The 17,570-nt window shown below is 33.1% G+C and overlaps 1 protein-coding gene across 2 annotated transcripts; it reads right to left on the bottom strand.

The window, feature by feature from the left end:
• Positions 1-993: 993 nt before the first annotated feature.
• On the bottom strand, positions 994-13,807 carry LOC148617430 (uncharacterized). 2 transcript variants are annotated; one of them, XM_088585029.1, is made up of 5 exons: positions 13,786-13,807; positions 12,565-12,667; positions 2,833-3,011; positions 1,854-1,989; positions 994-1,468 (listed from the first exon to the last, which is right to left on the bottom strand). In XM_088585029.1, exons 1-5 carry the CDS (start codon positions 13,790-13,792, stop codon positions 1,216-1,218), a joined length of 678 nt encoding a protein of 225 aa, XP_088441155.1. In that variant the 5' UTR covers positions 13,793-13,807; the 3' UTR covers positions 994-1,215. The 2 variants fall into 2 exon arrangements, with proteins under 2 accessions (XP_088441155.1, XP_088441157.1); XM_088585031.1 differs by lacking the exons at positions 12,565-12,667; positions 13,786-13,807 and adding an exon at positions 11,957-12,116.
• Positions 13,808-17,570: the final 3,763 nt, after the last annotated feature.

The following is a 17,570-nucleotide window of genomic DNA, read 5'->3' on the forward strand; positions in this document are numbered from 1 at the left end:
TTATCTTCAGCAAAGTCAGATTCTATTAGGATTTACTAAAAAATGTTTATTAATCTCATTTTAATAATAGCAAAATAAATTCGTATATGGATGCAAACTGAAAGACCTATTTAAAATATTAATGGTTTGACTTGACATCAAGGATTAAACAGTACCAATCCTAAAAATCCTATAAACTAGATCCTATAATAAAATTTAGGCCCTTTTGCAAAAAATATTTCGGAATTAATTTTCATTAAACAGTACAATACTACTGGATTCCAATTTGCCCTGTAACGTATAAATATGTAATTGGTCCAAGTGATATAAGTGTATTTTCCAACCACTATTTTATAATACAAACAAAATAATATTCATATGAAGTGTGCTTTCATTATAACAATAACATATGGATGCCTGGGTTGGAAATTAACATACGACACAGATGAGACAAAAAAGTACACGATAGATGTGAATCATCCACAAAAAACCAGAGATGAATAAATGTGGCGCTTTAAAGCCACCGACCACGAAGTGTCAGGAATTTACATGTATTGCTTTAGTCCGTTTCTTTTAATTATTCTACCGAGTATTAATTACTTTTCATTTTACTGACAATTCCTTGGCAACAGTTGAACCGAAACTTGGTCATGACATACTAGTATTCAATTAGGTCTTTTTACCAATTCAACAAATATGACAAAACTATTTTGAAGGGATTTTTCCATAAAAGCAGATAGAGGACGCTTACCCTACCAATGTATAAAATACTCCCAGTACGAATTGCTGATTTCTTTTGAGTTTCCATTGAGTTCAAACTGCTTTCGTCCATGTGACTTCTTGTTTCTGTTTCCGCTTTGTATTTGTTTTTTTATTTCTTTTGATTTTCGTATTTTTTCACTTTATGCACGATTGCCCGTGAATTCAGCAACCGAATAGGCATGTAGTAGAGATAATTTTTCTCTAAACCTAAACAAGCGGAACAAATTTGTATTTCAGAAGTGAAAAAGCAAGCAGGATACAAATATTTTAATGAGGGACAATCACGAAACTCAATTCTTGGGTTAGGCTTTGTGGTATCTACAGTACTCTAAAAGCCAATTATTGAACTCAATCCTCAGTGACTAACAGTATCAGGTTATATGATATCTGGTCACTTGTTTTAACAGGGTTTTTTTTTATATATAAATATCGTTTTAAAGATTTACTTTGAAACTCGGGTATTGTGGATTAAATTCAAAGCTTCGATGAACCTATTGTACCATCAAATACTGTTCTAACATAAATATCTTTTTTCATCCTAGCCAACGCATCACGGTCAATATTATTGTTCCCGAGTGCACGCCTTGCAAGACGCTTGGCTTCAGGTAACAAATCATCAAGTGTTGATACAGAATTTACTAAACCCAGGGATTTTGCTTCTGGTGCTGTTATTCTTCTACCAAAAACTACGGCTTCTTGCATTGCCTCTAAATTCCAAACTTTAGTTCTAGGAAGAAAATTGTGGCAAAAAACTGGTTAAATTGCCAAATAAAAAAAATGATGAAGAAACCATCACTTTACGATCCAGATGTTCTATACGTTAGAATCATAGAAAGGACTACACACAATTTATACACATAGATGTGCTTGAGCATGCATTATTATCATGTGTTTTTGTTTACAATTATGATTCTTTATCAAAATATACTGGTCTTGAAATGAGTAAAACTTTAGTTATCTGAGATTATGGCTTCATAGCAGGGTACGATGAAAATGTGCGTGATATGATCTTGTCTTTGAAAAGAAAAAATGGTTTTCGTGTTTATATATATACTATATATCAACTTGTCCTGCATATCTCTTTTACATAATCTTTTTAGTTTTTTACATACTTTAAAATTTCCATCAAAGCATCACCAATTGGCATTTTAAGATGAGTCTCATTCCATGATATCCAACCGCGATCGGACCGCATTACTCTGTAATCATGACACATGGCCATAAAGGCTCCACCGGCGAAAGTGTGACCTTTGAAATAAATATAAAACATTTTACGTGATTAAACAGTGCATAATACTTTTTTTCTAAATACGATCGAGCCTGTGATCTCTTTCACACAATAAAAACTCGTACGTCAGTGCTAACTTGTAGTGCCCATTGTTATGATATACTTAAATATTAAAATAGGAAATGTAGTATAATTAACAATACGTCAAAGTTATTATCTTACCAATGCATATAAATACCTATATACTAGCAAAAAAAGAACAGTAATGCCTTTGTCAAATCCGAATTACTTTGGTATTAGATTAAGTTAAGGGCAAAAAATTAGTTTTTTCACAATAGTATACATCAGTTAGAATCATGATAAAAACTATCTGAATATATGTGGATAGTTTAGCTACTCGGCTTGTGTTTCTAGAAAAGCAGAAGACGCTTACCCTACCGATGCACCTAATTCATACTCCCAGTTTGCAGTAGAGTCCGAGCTGCTGATTAACTTTGGCTTTTTTGGAGGTATTATTTTCGTTATTGCATGTTCTTTGTTGTGTTAGTCTGTTTTACATGTCTGGTCTTTGTCCCTTGGTTGTGTTCTTTAGTTTCCGCTAGAATCTCGGTTCCCTTGATTACTTTTTATCAACATATCAATTTAATTGAGACCTGATCCAACTGGTTGTTTAACCAATTCAGTTCACTAACGTGGTTTCTAATCCTTGTAGATCTGTGGCGTGTTTTGTGGGCCATTTGCAGGGTCATTGTTACAAGGAATAGTTTCGCCAGGTCGATAGGTTTTGTGAAAGACTTAGAATCAGTTCCTAAATAAAATTCGCCATTACGTCCTAATAATACCCTAGTTACCGTTTGCCTTACCATTTAAAGCAGCAACAGTCGGAATTGGAAAGTGCATAATCCTCCACATTGTATCTTGTAATAACTTGGAGAATTTCGTTCTCATGTCGATGTCTTGTACCACCAACCAATCAAGATCGATCCCATTACTGTAGAACTTCCCTTCGGATGTTGTTATCAAAGCCTTGCAGTTTTCATTGCTGAAAATCAAGAGTAACTTATTTTTAAAATCATCGAAAAGTAGATTTTCTACTCCAGCAAGGCTAGATGTTTTTCTGACTTGGTGTTTGAGTGTGAAGAAACGGTACTCTTATATTCTTATATTCTTATATTAACCTCTTACGTTATAGAAGTAGCCGGATTCCCACAAATGAAAATGCAATGTCCATATCTAATTGCTAATCTATGTATTCATTTGTGATGCAAATACGCACTTTTTTACTCATCCTAAAATTAATCAACAAATTCAATCAAACAAACAATCCTCAAATGTTCTTTGCGTGCATTTTGGTACAATTTTGAGTGTTTTTTTATTTATTTATTTTTTTTTTTTGTCTATGTAAGAGAAAAGAAGTGGAGTAATCCAATCACTGAGACTCTTTTAAATCTCCTTCACTATACAGTTACTAATCTGGATCCCTGGTCAATATCATAAGCGACCCAAAGATCCCTTAAAATTTGAGCGAAACTTGTTGAACGAAAACACTATACCTGGTAACCAGTTGTTTTGATTGAGAAATATTCCGGTCATCACGGTTACGAAAGAGAAACCATATCAAGGGAACCAAGATTCTAGCGGAAGTCAACCTATTTTAAAGCGTATCGCATTCGTGCCATTTCAGATGTTGAAAGCAAGCCAAAATCAATGGCACAGAATATTTGACGATTAGCGACTTTGAAGACTACAGTCTCTGATTTTTAATTGAAGTTAAATATTCAAAGTAATATTTATATTACATATGTTAGTATGTTAGTATGTTAGTATGTGGGAATTAATTAATATTTAATCACCTGTTCACACGGATAAAATAAAAAAAAATCTGAAATTCTGAAAATTCACAATCAATCATTAATTAAAACCCTAATATGTAAAACTAAGCGCTTTAATTGAGCAGATATGTTAGATACATCATTATACACTCGGAAGTCATGTGACTTCTGAGTCTTGCATGTAAAACCATCTGATGTCAATCAAAAAGACTTCCGGTTGATAACCGCTTTAAAAGTACTCCCACCTCGAAAGAGATCTGGCGGATGAATAGTAAAATTTATCAATTGATTATTTTATATAAATACATTGCCCGTTTTTACAGTGTACGATTAAAATTCTATTTTACATGATTGGTTATAAAAGAAAAATTCAAATACACATATAGAAGTTTGAACTACATTTTATTAACGTCTTCGATATCCATATATGGATTCCTCGTGATTGGCTACGTTTAAAATCAAACATTATAGGTTGTCAAGATTACACATTGAGAAACAAAATAAAAACGAAATGAAACGAAACCACAAAATAGGAAACGTAATTTAAATTGAAATTTTGACTCATCAGTATTGTGTGGATGTGTAGTTCTAGTAATGGTAAAAGCGTTAATCCCGTTGCAAATAATAAATCTTTTTTGGAAATACAGAAAGAACAAATTACCATTAGCGGATGATAATAAAAGTTTTTTTTAAAATACCTATAAATATCTCATGACTTCCGAGGTTCAACGCCATCGGCGCTTTGATTTATAGTTATGAAAACCAAAAATATGAGATTTACAGTATGCTCTGAATAAGGATATTGTTTCATACTGAGACATGTTTTCTAAGTGTAGTGGTAGTATTTTCTTAATATTCTTATTCTTACAAAAATAAATAAATAAATTTTGAATTCACGATGTAGAAAATTAAATTATCCATCGAATGATACCAAATTTGAGATGTTTTCGTCGCGCAATAGCTTGTACAGCTGAATTTGTAGGACGGTTGTAAGTAAATCGAAAATCCCATTTTTAGCAGTTTTTGATAAATTCTGACGATGAAAATTGCCAAAAGTCATTAAACAAACTAAAGAAGACTTAATATCAATCGTGATACAACTAAACAGAAAATACCAAATAAATATGTTTTTACTGAAGCATTAATACCCTAGAGGTTTTTAAATTGAAACATGTCAATTTAAGCAACTTTTCGGAGGGGTAATGTTACATACATGTATACTGTATATAATAATTCGATAACCGTAAGTATTACTGAAATTCTCGTGATACCATTGAAGGACTGATACATTGAGCTATATGATTGATATACCAGTATTTATTTCGATTATTCATATTTTTTTCATCTATTTAAAACAATCCACCTCATTACACTTCATACTGTAATAATATCCTATATAACATATGGTGTAACATTCTTCTTTTTCCGTTGATTATCATGATCACGTGATTAAAAGGATATTCAACGTACCTGATTGATTAATTGATTGATTGTTCGGGTTTAACGCCCGAGCTGCAATATTTCAGCTATATTCAGGCGGTGAACATGAAAGGGGTGATAAAATGAACATGAAATGATGATGAAATGGAAAAGGGATGGTACACAAGGATAACAAGGTCAATAAGTTTTGATTACCACAAGTTAAAAGGAAGACATGAGTAGGGTCGGGCAATTTAGCCTCCTGTGGCGGAGCGCAAAGGTTCCTACTCCTATCGAATACCACAGCAAGGTTCTTTAACGTGCGAGGAACGTGGCATATTTCCCAACACGGTGCACCACTATGGTTTGCGGTCAGGTTATCCGTATTATAGCCTGATAACCCCAGCATGTAACACACCAGGGGTACCCCATTCCACCACATGGGGCACACCTCCCAGTTGTTCTATGGGCAGAGCGCCTAGCCCCCGGCTAAGTTTCTGAGCACGATTTAGTCGCCTTTTACGACAAGCTTAGCGCTGCTGCAGGTCTATTCTTTTGACACCCGGACCTGCACGCGGCTGAAACCCTATTTCTATTTTAAAGCGTATTGACGCTATATTACTATTTAATATGATATTTTTTATAATTAAACATTATTGATTTATCCTTATTTTCAATTGCAGGGAACAATTTTGCAAAATACAAAATTAATGGCCAACCCCATATATAATACATTATTGACATATGTATTATTTAAGTTAAAGGAATTTGACTCAGTCAATCCGTGATATATGGACCTGTTAGATTATATTGCATCTTTGTAATTACTATTGTATTATGATGTCTATGTAGTTTGCCTGACAAAAGCCCATGATTGGTAAAATAAAACAATAATGTCTGATGTTTATTTGATGTCTAAAGATGATTTAGTCGCTTGAACAAGAAAAGTTAACTTTTTGACTCAGATGGGTTCAAAGATACTAGGTTTATACCGAAAAAGAACCCAAGAATATTCTTTGGCGACAAATTGATTCGTAATTTATGGGAAGGTACAGGGGCGTAGCCTAGTACGACAGGTACTGCTAGAGTAGTACCAATAATTTTCATTGGTACCTAAACATATGTTACTTATTCTGTAGTACCAATCAATAGGATATGTCAGTCTCGTCATGTGACCCCGTGATTTCACGAGAATGGGTCCTAGTCTACTATTCAAAAGCATCGAGACTTGTCATTATGAGAGCGTTGAGTTCAGTGTTGAGGGCAAAACATCTTTTTGTGTAAAACATACCGATAAAAAATAACAAATATCTGTTTCTACATGATAAAGGTACATGTATTAAGAAAAAAAAACATAAAATAGAAGATTTTGCATTGTTATACAGCGTTTCGAGTACCCGGAAGTAAACAATAAAATGCTAATCGGTCTTCGGTTTTCAATACTTTTTACGTCGTAAATTCCGGTAAAGAAAATGAAACTAGAACGAGACTTGCATACTCTATTTTGGGTTGCTACGCCTCTGAGGTATAAATTAAAATACCTAAAAATCATAATGAAGTAAATTAGTGAGATCTCATAACATCCCAGATTACTACTCAAAGCACCCGAATATGATTAGTTTGGTGGATTATTGTCCATCTGTAATGTTCAATTATACAAAAGAGTGTGTGTTTTTTTACGAAGAATTGTAAACGTCATATGAAATTTGTATGGATTTCTTGGAACTCCAGACCATCTTCCTGTTTCTATGGGTATCTAAGTTGGAACATCCTAATTTTGTCAAATGAATACGATCTGCTGGGGACAATCTAAGAAGATAAGGTTCAATTCTGAATTCAAATTTAAAGATAGAATAGAATTCACCACGAGATGTGTTGTGCATTTGGGAAAACCAAGATTGATAGAATTGATTACACATTAGTATTAACTTTAACGTGTTCGTTCCATAAGTAACCAAGACCCGTATCATCATAGATTTTACATAGTTAATCCACCTAAATTTGGTTGGATTATTGTCATGGAATTTTATCATACGCCTAAGCATTAGATTCTTTTTGCATAGTTCTTGTCCAGTAGCTAACCATTCTTACTTTAACAAATATTTCAAGTGGAATTCTCCCTAACTCCCCATAAACCATAAAATTCGGAGTGCTGCTTCTCAGCTTGAGGATATTTTTACAAAATTTAATATGCACCTGTTCATTGTTTTGAATGTTTTCAAACTCCCATACCTCAATGTAATATAACACTTCAACTGTAAATCCATTGGCAGTAGAATGTTTCTAAGTACCCTACAGAGATCAAAAAGAGCTTTTGGGGCTTGATCTATCAGACGCTTTCTTGAAATAGTGAAACTGCCGTTGTAATTTAAAACCGTGCCTAGGTATGTATACGACTCTACTATTTCTATATTTTTGTTATATATTTTAAATTGAAAATGTTATTTACACGTTCTTTTACTGAAGACAACAACTTTTGTATTTTCAGTATTATCTTGTAACTTCAATTCTTTACAGTAATCATCAAACACATCCAATGTTTTTTGCATACCTTCCTTTGTTTTTTGAAACTCATGATAATTGTATCATCTGCATAAAGCACCAAAAATATTTTTACATATCAAGCATTTCAGAGCATGAACTTTCTATGAAATCCAGATTTTTTACTTCATTGTCTTGTGAAAAGATTTCTAGATCATTAAGAAAATGAGAACAAAAAGGCGACAAGTTTTCTCCTTGTCTTATACCAATCCACAGTTAAAAGCTGCAGACAGTTTTCCTTTATGCCTGATGCAAGACCAAATATTCTGACACATTATTTACATATTGAAAATAACTGAAAGTATTTTCCCTGTTATATTGGATTTTTTTACCTTTTAGCCACAGACCATCTCTCCAAAATGTGTCAAATGCTTTTATAAAGTCAAAAAATGTACAAAATAGTGTTTTACCTTTTAAAAAATATAAAGCTAATAGAATGTGACAAAAAATTTGTCAACAGTAAAATAACCCCTTCGAAATCCAGTCTGCGACTCAGACATAAACTCAATATCATCAGAAAACTTAGTAAGTCTCTAATTCAAAATGGAAGAGAAGGTTTTTCCATAAGCATGAATTTAGTGTAATTCCTCTATAATCATTCAGGTCCAATGCCAAACCTTTGTTCTTATAAATAGGTACTATAATTTCTTGTGACCAAAGTTCTAGTACAATACCTGTATCGAGTTTTTAATTAAAAATCTTGAAGTGTACAGGCATTAGCTCCAAAACAGTGATTTTAAGATATTCATTAAAAATATCATCTACACAGGTTTTGCCATTTTTTTATATTTTTTTTTTTTTTTTTTTTTTTTTTTTGTAGATTTCTAATATTTTTAACTATTTCGTTCTCGGACCAGTAAGTATTTCATTCAATTCACTTGGTAAGTTGTTAACAAAATTTCCAAAAGAAAGAGTTACATTTTCATCTATTTTTTTCTTTCTCATTTAGTTCTTGGGAAAATAGTACAATGTACATGTATCTACGGAAATATTGCTTTTGTCTTTTTTGACAATAGTGTACAATATTTTCCTAAAAGCCTTTGGCTGGGAATTGTTTCCTTTCCGTAAATTATTTCCAATTTTATTCTGAAAGGTATCAAACCTTTTTTTAATTTAACCTTTATATGCTTTGCTTCTCTTCTTCATTAGTTTACTGTTTTCGAATTTAAAAAAAAACCTATCGCTTCCTGACTTAATGAAATTTCTTTCTACTCTCTTTACATTTATCATTAAACCAAGGTTGATCTTAGTCTAATCTTTCCGGATTTTTTTACTTCAATTTTTACCAAAAGTTTGTACAGTACAGCTACAGACTTAAAATGATTAAAGGCGCTTTTTCTATCTATCTTCCATTGTTTTCATTCTTTGATCCATGTGTTTCATCCATTTATTAATATTCTCCATTCTTTGAGACAAAATTCATATAGATTGTACATAAAATTAGCACGTTGCAAGACTTATCATTCTTGATTTTGTTCGATTTGGTTGATTTTAGTGGGTCCCTGAGATAATTGTATGATTTTCTCAAAAGTACATTTTATGTACAGATCTGAATATGGAAAGGGCAACTGTTAAGTAAAAAAATATCATATTTAGATTGAAAAAGCATTGTTGGTTTGGGAAGTTTTCTTTACCATCATTTACTTTAATATGGACAGTGTCTAAATATTAAATGGACTGGTACTTACATGTAATATTTTATTTTGACTTAATGCAAAACGAGAGCACGAGTAACCGTGCCTGAATATTTTTCAATTGGTCAATTAATTTATCGTGTGGTTAATTCATGTCACAAATCATTTATAGTACCGCCTTCGCCGTTATAAATAGACTCTCGGCCTTCGGGCTCAAAGTCTAATTGAATAACTCGTAAGATCGTGCTATAAATATAAAAGTTCAATTTCATCGACAGTGATAATGAGTATAGTTCGATATTCCGAGGGTCATCTACCCAGAGTTCTATGAACAGGTCTATACTTGTAGTACATGTAAATACAAAATTTATGAACATAAAGACGGGCAATAGACCCTTTTGTGCTAACTTAAGACTGCTCGATGAGCATGGTCAATATACAACTCCGCGGAGAAAATTCTTTTGTTCTATCCAAGCCCTACCTCGCAGAAGTGTATACTGAGCATGCTCATTAACTTACCACAAAAGGGTCTATTAGCAACAAAAAAGTAGATTGGTACAATAATTAGTAATATTTACGACATTGAAGTCATACTATATCACCGCAGAAGTGAAATTTCCAAAATTTAGAATTTTCCAAGAGTAGAAAAATACGTCAATGTCCTGAGGTCACTTTTCATATATTCAGCGACATCATCGATTCAGCGACTATCACTTAACGGTAGAAACCTTTTTAGCAAACTGTGTAAAAATAGAACTTTCAGACTTTATGGTTTTTGATTTTAGTACGATTTATCATGTTTAGTGAACAATAAATAACACATTGGTTTTAGTGGACATAACTTTTTTTAAATATCCTGCTCAAATCCTACTTCCATCTTTCCGTGGTGTACAGGGGTAGTGGCTAACGGAAGGGGTTTTACATGTACAATGTATTTTCTCCAATAAAAATCTCAGGTAAATGTAGCTGAATTTATCAGATAAAAAGTCTCTGAATTTCTACGTTTTTTTTTATTATTATTATTATTATTTGGGGGGGTTTCATGCCAAGAAATACCCCTAAATTTCTGGTCTGCCCCCTAAGGAAACTAATTATCTTTGCACATGTTAACACGATAGTACAGATGTGGTCATTAATCTATTATCTCAGCAGGGTCTAAAGTTGGATTCTGGAGCGGTTTGTCTTGGCATGGTATAGACTTTACAAATTCGCACATAAGAAATGTTTTTTTCATTTTGTATTTACTTTTTTTTGTTGGGGTCACATTTAAACGACGGTCTTAGATTGTTATATATTTACAACTGTTTTGATTAAATAAAACAATGAAAAATAATAATAATTAAGAAATGTTATCTGGCTAGATTACAGTTTTGAACCGTGTCCAAGCAAACAAAATTTGGTAAAAGATCGAGCGCCATTTAAAGTTCTGTAACAACATACATACATGTATAAAAGAACTCATCAGTTCCGCGCCATTTAAAAAAAAGTGAAAATAGATGTTCACAAATATAAGGGACAAAATTGTAGTCTTTTTTATACATATACAACGAAACCTGTCTAAACCGGATCCCTTTCCGATTTTAAGGTTATTCGATTTAGAAGGGAGTTTAGTTTACCCAGGTTAAAATACATTAAAATTGATACAAAGTGACTTCAAGAAGTATCTGGTTTAGACAGGTTTTTGGATTATTCAGGTTCTGTTTAGATAGGTTTCACTGTATATAAAAATAGGTAATTATAAGGCCTATCGGACGACCTTATAAAAATTTCCACAAAAGCCACGGTTTAACATGGCCGCCCTCGGAAAATGAAAATCATTTATAAAAATAACCTAAAAAATCGTAAAAATAGGAAGAAGATCGTAAAGACTTGATTTTATTTCTTAAAGAAAACCTGTAAGTAGGAAATGGAACAAGCGCTGGGCAGACCTCCTTGCATAGCAAAATAGTCTCAAGTGACCACTACCCTTATTTATTGACATACTGATCTATCGTACTTTACGGGTATTCATACTAAATATAGAAGGGTATTCCGAGGAACACGAGTCTAGTCGAGGTTCTACTTATCTATTTATCACCACAAACAAACTGCAAATGTTGTTGGTAGTTTTTATGTAATTATTATTTTCCAAAAACGAAATTGGAAAACATATTCTATTTTGTCAGTTTCGTCTTCTTATTATCATTACAAGTATTCAGTCTCTCAAACATTTCTCCATGCCAAGAAATATTCCTAAAAATTTCTGGTCTTCACCCTACAGGCACTAATTATCTTTGGTCACGCGATACTACAGATGTGGTCATTAATGTATCTATTATCTCAGCAGGGTCTCAAGTTGAACTCTGGAGCGGTTTGTATTGGCATGTTGTCATTGAAATGTCTATGTAGCTGAATTTATCATCTCCCGGTACATTGACCCCCCAGCTAATGGACTAATATATATACGTTATGCTTTAAATGAAATAGCTTTATAATTCCATAATTAAGGTCCCATAATTCATAAGAGGCTGAGTTTCAACATATATATGTTAATTTCTAATTATAAACTATTAGCGATTTACCTTAAAACTTTATCAAGTGCAGCATTTAGAGCCGTAAAGAAATCAATATTCAACCGATTCTGTTCATTTAGCATGCGGATTATTCCAAATCCATCGTCAGAAAATTCAGTTGTTATTTTCTGTTTCGTTCCCATTTTTAACCCCATGTCACATGATCAGATAACCTGATTGATAATAAAAATAGTTAAAAAGGGGGTATATTTATTGATGAAATATGTTCTTTTTACGTGGACGCATTACTGATCCACGCAATAAATATTGTTATCGGAAAGTGTGGGAGGCTGCAATGGAAAATACTGCATTGTAGAAGATTGCCTCAAAGAAGGACTTAGAAGTTTTCCTGTATCTATAAATAACTATATTGGTCATTCACCTCGGTGAATACAGGGGTATTATAGTGTACGGGAGAGAAACTCATTAGGTCTCAGTATCGTATAGATTTCTTCATTGGCTCCAATGCTAACGGTGCATGTTTCACAAAAATTTTAAAAATTGAAAAGTTGATTCAAATAAACTTTCATACATATATCATGTTTCAGGAAATGTTCAAATTTGATTTTAACTTAAAAAACCTAGACCAGTCCACGAAGATCGGAATATCATTAAACCTTGAAGTCAAAAGCATATGTTTTCTACTTTCACTTTGATATTGTTGTTGTGCTGCAGTACTGCCTATCAACTGGAAATCCTTCCTCTTTCCTGTCTTTGAATCTGTAAATAAAAATCACACATTTTTTCTACTTGGATACATCTTTAAATATGGCCAAAATTCAAGTTCAAAATTAAATGCAGCTGTTTAAAAAAAATAAGGAAAAAAAGAAACTTTATTAACCTCCATGTTTTGACGTACTCAAGAATATCAATACGATACTGGTACTATTACAAAAGGCGTGGAAGATTTTTTAGGTATTTAGTTATACCATTTATGAAACGGACCCTTTTACTTGACTTTGACCAAAGTACTTTATCATTACTATCTGACGGGGTAGTGTAGACAAAAAGTTTGCCGTTCTAACAGCCTGTGACATAGACTGGTTATAAATATACATTTCATGCTTCTTTACATGAATAAGGATTTTAATTTAATCAATACATATGACAAATGTTTCTAAAAGATAGGTCAGTATTCCTATTTTTCATGCCTGGTCGTTCAAATAATTGATTTTTTTTATATACTTCGCAAAGTGGTCTTGTTCTTTCAGTTGTTACAGTCTGGCATTGAATTAAAAATTGGACGATTATATATCTAAACTAAATGAATGGAATGTATTTGAATGCAGGGGTTCTGAAACGCCCCTGCATCACAATACATTTCAATCATTTTTTTTGATCAAATAAACATCCAATTGATTCAGCATCAAGTTTTTGAAAAAGAAATAATTTGATCATGTAACTTTTACACTAATTTTGAAACTAAGTTGCATGTTTAACCCAATAAGACATGGACTTTATATTCCTAAAAGTAAGTATTATATAGTCTCTGAATAAAGCTATATACAACCTCTGAATGCCACTGAGTCCATGATTGAGGTATTTCGGCTTTAACGGGACCAATATGGGTAAAAATCAATGACATCTTTATTGAGAAGTTGTGAAGGATATGATAACAGTTTTAGGTGTATATATTGAAGGCTACTAGATTTTTCAATTTTTTTGTTCTTGTTTCGGTTTATGTAGTATAAACAGGCTCTTTTCCTTTGTTATTCACTTGTGTCTTTATTTCCTCATTAAGATATAATGCCAATACCTTAAACAATCAAATACAAACTAAGGATGCAATGTAAACAGAAAGTCAACATAAAAAAAAAACACAGAAAACACACTTTTACCTCGCATTTCCACATTTACTTGGCGGATCCGCCATCTTGGTATCATGGGTTGCATATCCCTGGTGAATACAGTGTTGAATCCTAGCCTTGAAAACGTTTCTAAGTGACGTACACGTTATAACTAATGTAGACTGGTTCCCGATCGCAATATCCAGTATGTTACACATATACAAATAATGGTACCAGTATCGTATTGCATATCCCTGAGCGGGTGTACGTCAAAACATGGATGCTATAAAAATATAGTGCATTTTCTTTTTGCCTCTCTACAAACTAATGTTTTGTCAAAAGATATGAACAATAACTTATAAAATAGAGCAAACATCACATTGTAAGATGAAGAACTTTTTTAAAAGAAAATCTAACATAATATCATAAAAATGTTCCACTGAAAAGGTTGGTTTGGTGAGTGCAAAACGAAAGTGAAAGTAAGGAAAATGGCTATTTATAGTTCAAGACTACTTTTCTGTCCGATCTTCGTGGACTCACCCTATTTTCTTTGCGGGAAATTATTTTTTCACATGTCCTTAGAAATGCTACATAAGTGGAAGTTTTATTGAATCAATTTGCATATTTTTTTAAAAATCCTAAAAATATGCACTTCACTATAGAAGTCTATGGGAAAATTAATACGATACTGAGACCTAATACTCGTGAGAGTGTATTGCTAGTAGCTAATACCTGGAACGTAGTCCCGGGAACCTGGATATAACTAAAGTAGCTTCGAAGCGCTTGGCAAAATTGGATACCAGGGGCGGATTCAGGTGGGGGTGTGGCGCCCCCCCCCTCCTAAAATTTGCAAAGCATGGGCTGTCAGAGGTAGATTTAGGCGGTTTTAGGTTGAAACTTTAATTTCTCGCTAATTTTACCACAAAAGATATCTACCTTGCACCCACTTTAGAAGAATATATCAAACATTTAACCTCAATTTGTTTTTCGTCTCGCTCCGATCGGCAAAATTTTAACTGTGCGCCCCTAATCTAAAATCCTGGATTCGCCCCTGGCTACACTGGTCATTGATGAAGTGTTGATCTAAAAATATCTGTTTCTACAGAAGTTTCATTCTATTTAGAAAGTTCCTTAAATAAGACGAAGTTGTTCCGCAAATAAATGACATAAGTGTTTCGACATTTTAAGAAATGAAAAGCTTTAGTTTGTACTTGATATCAAGTATGCTATGCTACTCTAGCAGTGCTAGAGATTGTCTGGCAAGCTATTTTCTACCTTGAGGCCATCCTAACTTTTGGGGTGTGGAGGAACGGAATTCCAAAATCTTACGTTGTAGGAGTAATGCTATGCGCGATTGCAGTAATTTCTTTTGATATAAATGAACACTATACTCAGAGTTGCGGTTTTGCTGCTATGTGTATTTTGACTCTTCCCTAAAAGTTTGTAATTATTGTGATTTTGAAATGTGAGAATTAATGATTTTATAAATCAATATCATATTTGATAATTTGTTTCAATTTTACAAAAAATATATGGGCGATTTTTTTTTATTTTTACGCCACAGGGAGCAGGGACAAAGAAAAACCTGGCATCTTTCCGCCCACGAGTGCGTGCATATGTCTGTCACATTCTTGGTAACACTCGCATGGCTACAATTCTTAATAAATTTTCTTGAAATGTATACCAAATGTTAAAACCATATCATAAGTTTGAAAACCAGTACAGTTCAACTTCGTCTTTTGGTCTTTGCACTTTATGAGGGATACTCAGCTATTCCTCTTGTAAATTTATATTGAGGGAAATTTATATCCACCAAAAATTTCACATCAAACTCAAGAAATATGCAATCAAACCAACAGAACAATGCAATCTTAAAGTATGACCATAAAAACCAAGTTATAAAAAATAGAGCACAGAATAAAAAAAACACATCTTCCTATTTTTACGATTTTTTAGGTTATTTTTATAATTAATTTTCATTTTCCGAGGGCGGCCATGTTAAACCGTGGCTTTTGTGGAAATTTTTATAAGGTCGTCCGATAGGCCTTATAATTACCTATTTTTATATACAGTGAAACCTATCTAAACAGAACCTGAATAATCCAAAAACCTGTCTAAACCAGATACTTCTTGAAGTCACTTTGTATCAATTTTAATGTATTTTAACCTGGGTAAACTAAACTCCCTTCTAAATCGAATAACCTTAAAATCGGAAAGGGATCCGGTTTAGACAGGTTTCGTTGTATATGTATAAAAAAAGACTACAATTTTGTCCCTTATATTTGTGAACATCTATTTTCACTTTTTTTTTGAAATGGCGCGGTACTGATGAGTTCTTTTATACATGTATGTATGCTGTTACAGAACTTTAAATGGCGCCCGATCTTTTACCAAATTTTGTTTGCTTGGACACGGTTCAAAACTGTAATCTAGCCAGATAACATTTCTTAATTATTATTATTATACCTCTTAAAATACATTCTAACCTTTCTGTATGCTTCAGAGGGTCAGAAAACCCCGCTTTCAAATAAAAAAAAATCTGATACCAGACAAATAAAGCTTAATAGTTGAATATAAAACAGACGCTGTGAAGTCAGCTTCATATCTTGACCTACACTTAGAAATCGATGGTAAAGGAAAACTATTGACCAAATTTTACTACAAACGTGATGACTTTTCTTTCAGAATTGTCAACTTTCCTTTCATCTGAGGCAACATCCCTTCGGCACCTGCGTATGGAGTGTTCATATCACAACTCATACGTTATGCCAGAGCTTGCCGAAACTACGCAGACTTTTTGTATCGCGCTAGAATTCTAACAATTCGAACAGGGTTATGTTGCTACAAGATTGAAGTCATCACTACAGAAGTTTTATGGTCGTTATGGTGTATCCATCTGCGCCATGAAAACTGATTTATTCAACGGGTCATGGTTTTTTTTCCTCATTTGTCTAATCCGGACTTGACTTTTTTATGAGCAACCCGGCGGGTTTTTCTAGAAAAGCAGAGGACGCTTACACTACCGGTGCACCTGGTCCATGCTCCCTGTTTTTAGTGGAGTCCGAGTTGCTCATTTGCTTTTGTTGTTTCGTATGTATGATTTAAGTTACTTTATGTTCTTTGTTGTGTATGTCTGTTTTCCATGTCTGGTTGTTGTCCCTGGATTACATTCTTTTGATTACCGCTATAACCTTGCTTCCCTTGATTACTTTTAAACTAAGAGATTCGCTGCAATATGCTACAAATTTTATTAACAGGTCCTCATTGATAATAGGTACCCGTCCCAAAGGAGTGACAATACCAATCAAAGTGGTGAATAAGCCAGCACTCCACAGTATTGTAGAACTGCCTAATTTTGGTCTTGTAATCTGATGCTTTGTAACATTTATCACTTTAAAAAATTGTCAAGCATCTGTAAATCTGTATATCTAGAAATAGCTCAAGCCAAGGCCTTCAGGATGCAGTAAAAATTTTCTGGAAAAAAATTACCCACAGCATATAGGGTTACCATAGAAACCATGCAAAAATATGCGAAAATTTGCAAAAAAGTTCATAAAATCAGGTTTAAAAATATCAAATTTCCCGCAAAATATCTGAAATTTTTATTTCAATCCCTGAAACTGTTCAAACTTTTCCCTTCAAAAACCCCTTCCTCATATGGGCATCGCCGTTAGATTTTGAGCTATTTCACTTTGTAATCCACTTATTAAATTTAGCATGGTAAAAAATTGACTTACTTTCACTTTCACAATGAAGTCAAATTGTCATTGAAAAAAAGCCCCTTCAACATTGAATATATATAAAACATTGCAAAATACTTTTAAAAGTCCCCTTTT

The sequence above is a fragment of the Perna viridis genome, chromosome 5 (assembly GCF_037379345.1).
Source record: "Perna viridis isolate PV_CMFRI_1.1 ecotype Kerala chromosome 5, ASM3737934v1, whole genome shotgun sequence".
Lineage (NCBI taxonomy): Eukaryota > Metazoa > Mollusca > Bivalvia > Mytilida > Mytilidae > Perna > Perna viridis.

Excerpts from the sequence above, each read along its gene's own strand:
- LOC148617430 (XM_088585031.1), bottom strand. The coding sequence starts at position 12,102 with ATGGGGTTAAAAATGGGAACGAAACAGAAAATAACAACTGAATTTTCT. Across the intron at positions 3,012-11,956 it reads GCACTTGATAAAGTTTTAAG|CAATGAAAACTGCAAGGCTT; the intron begins GTAAATCGCTAA and ends CTTGATTTTCAG. Across the intron at positions 1,990-2,832 it reads GACTGTTGCTGCTTTAAATG|GTCACACTTTCGCCGGTGGA; the intron begins GTAAGGCAAACG and ends TTTATTTCAAAG.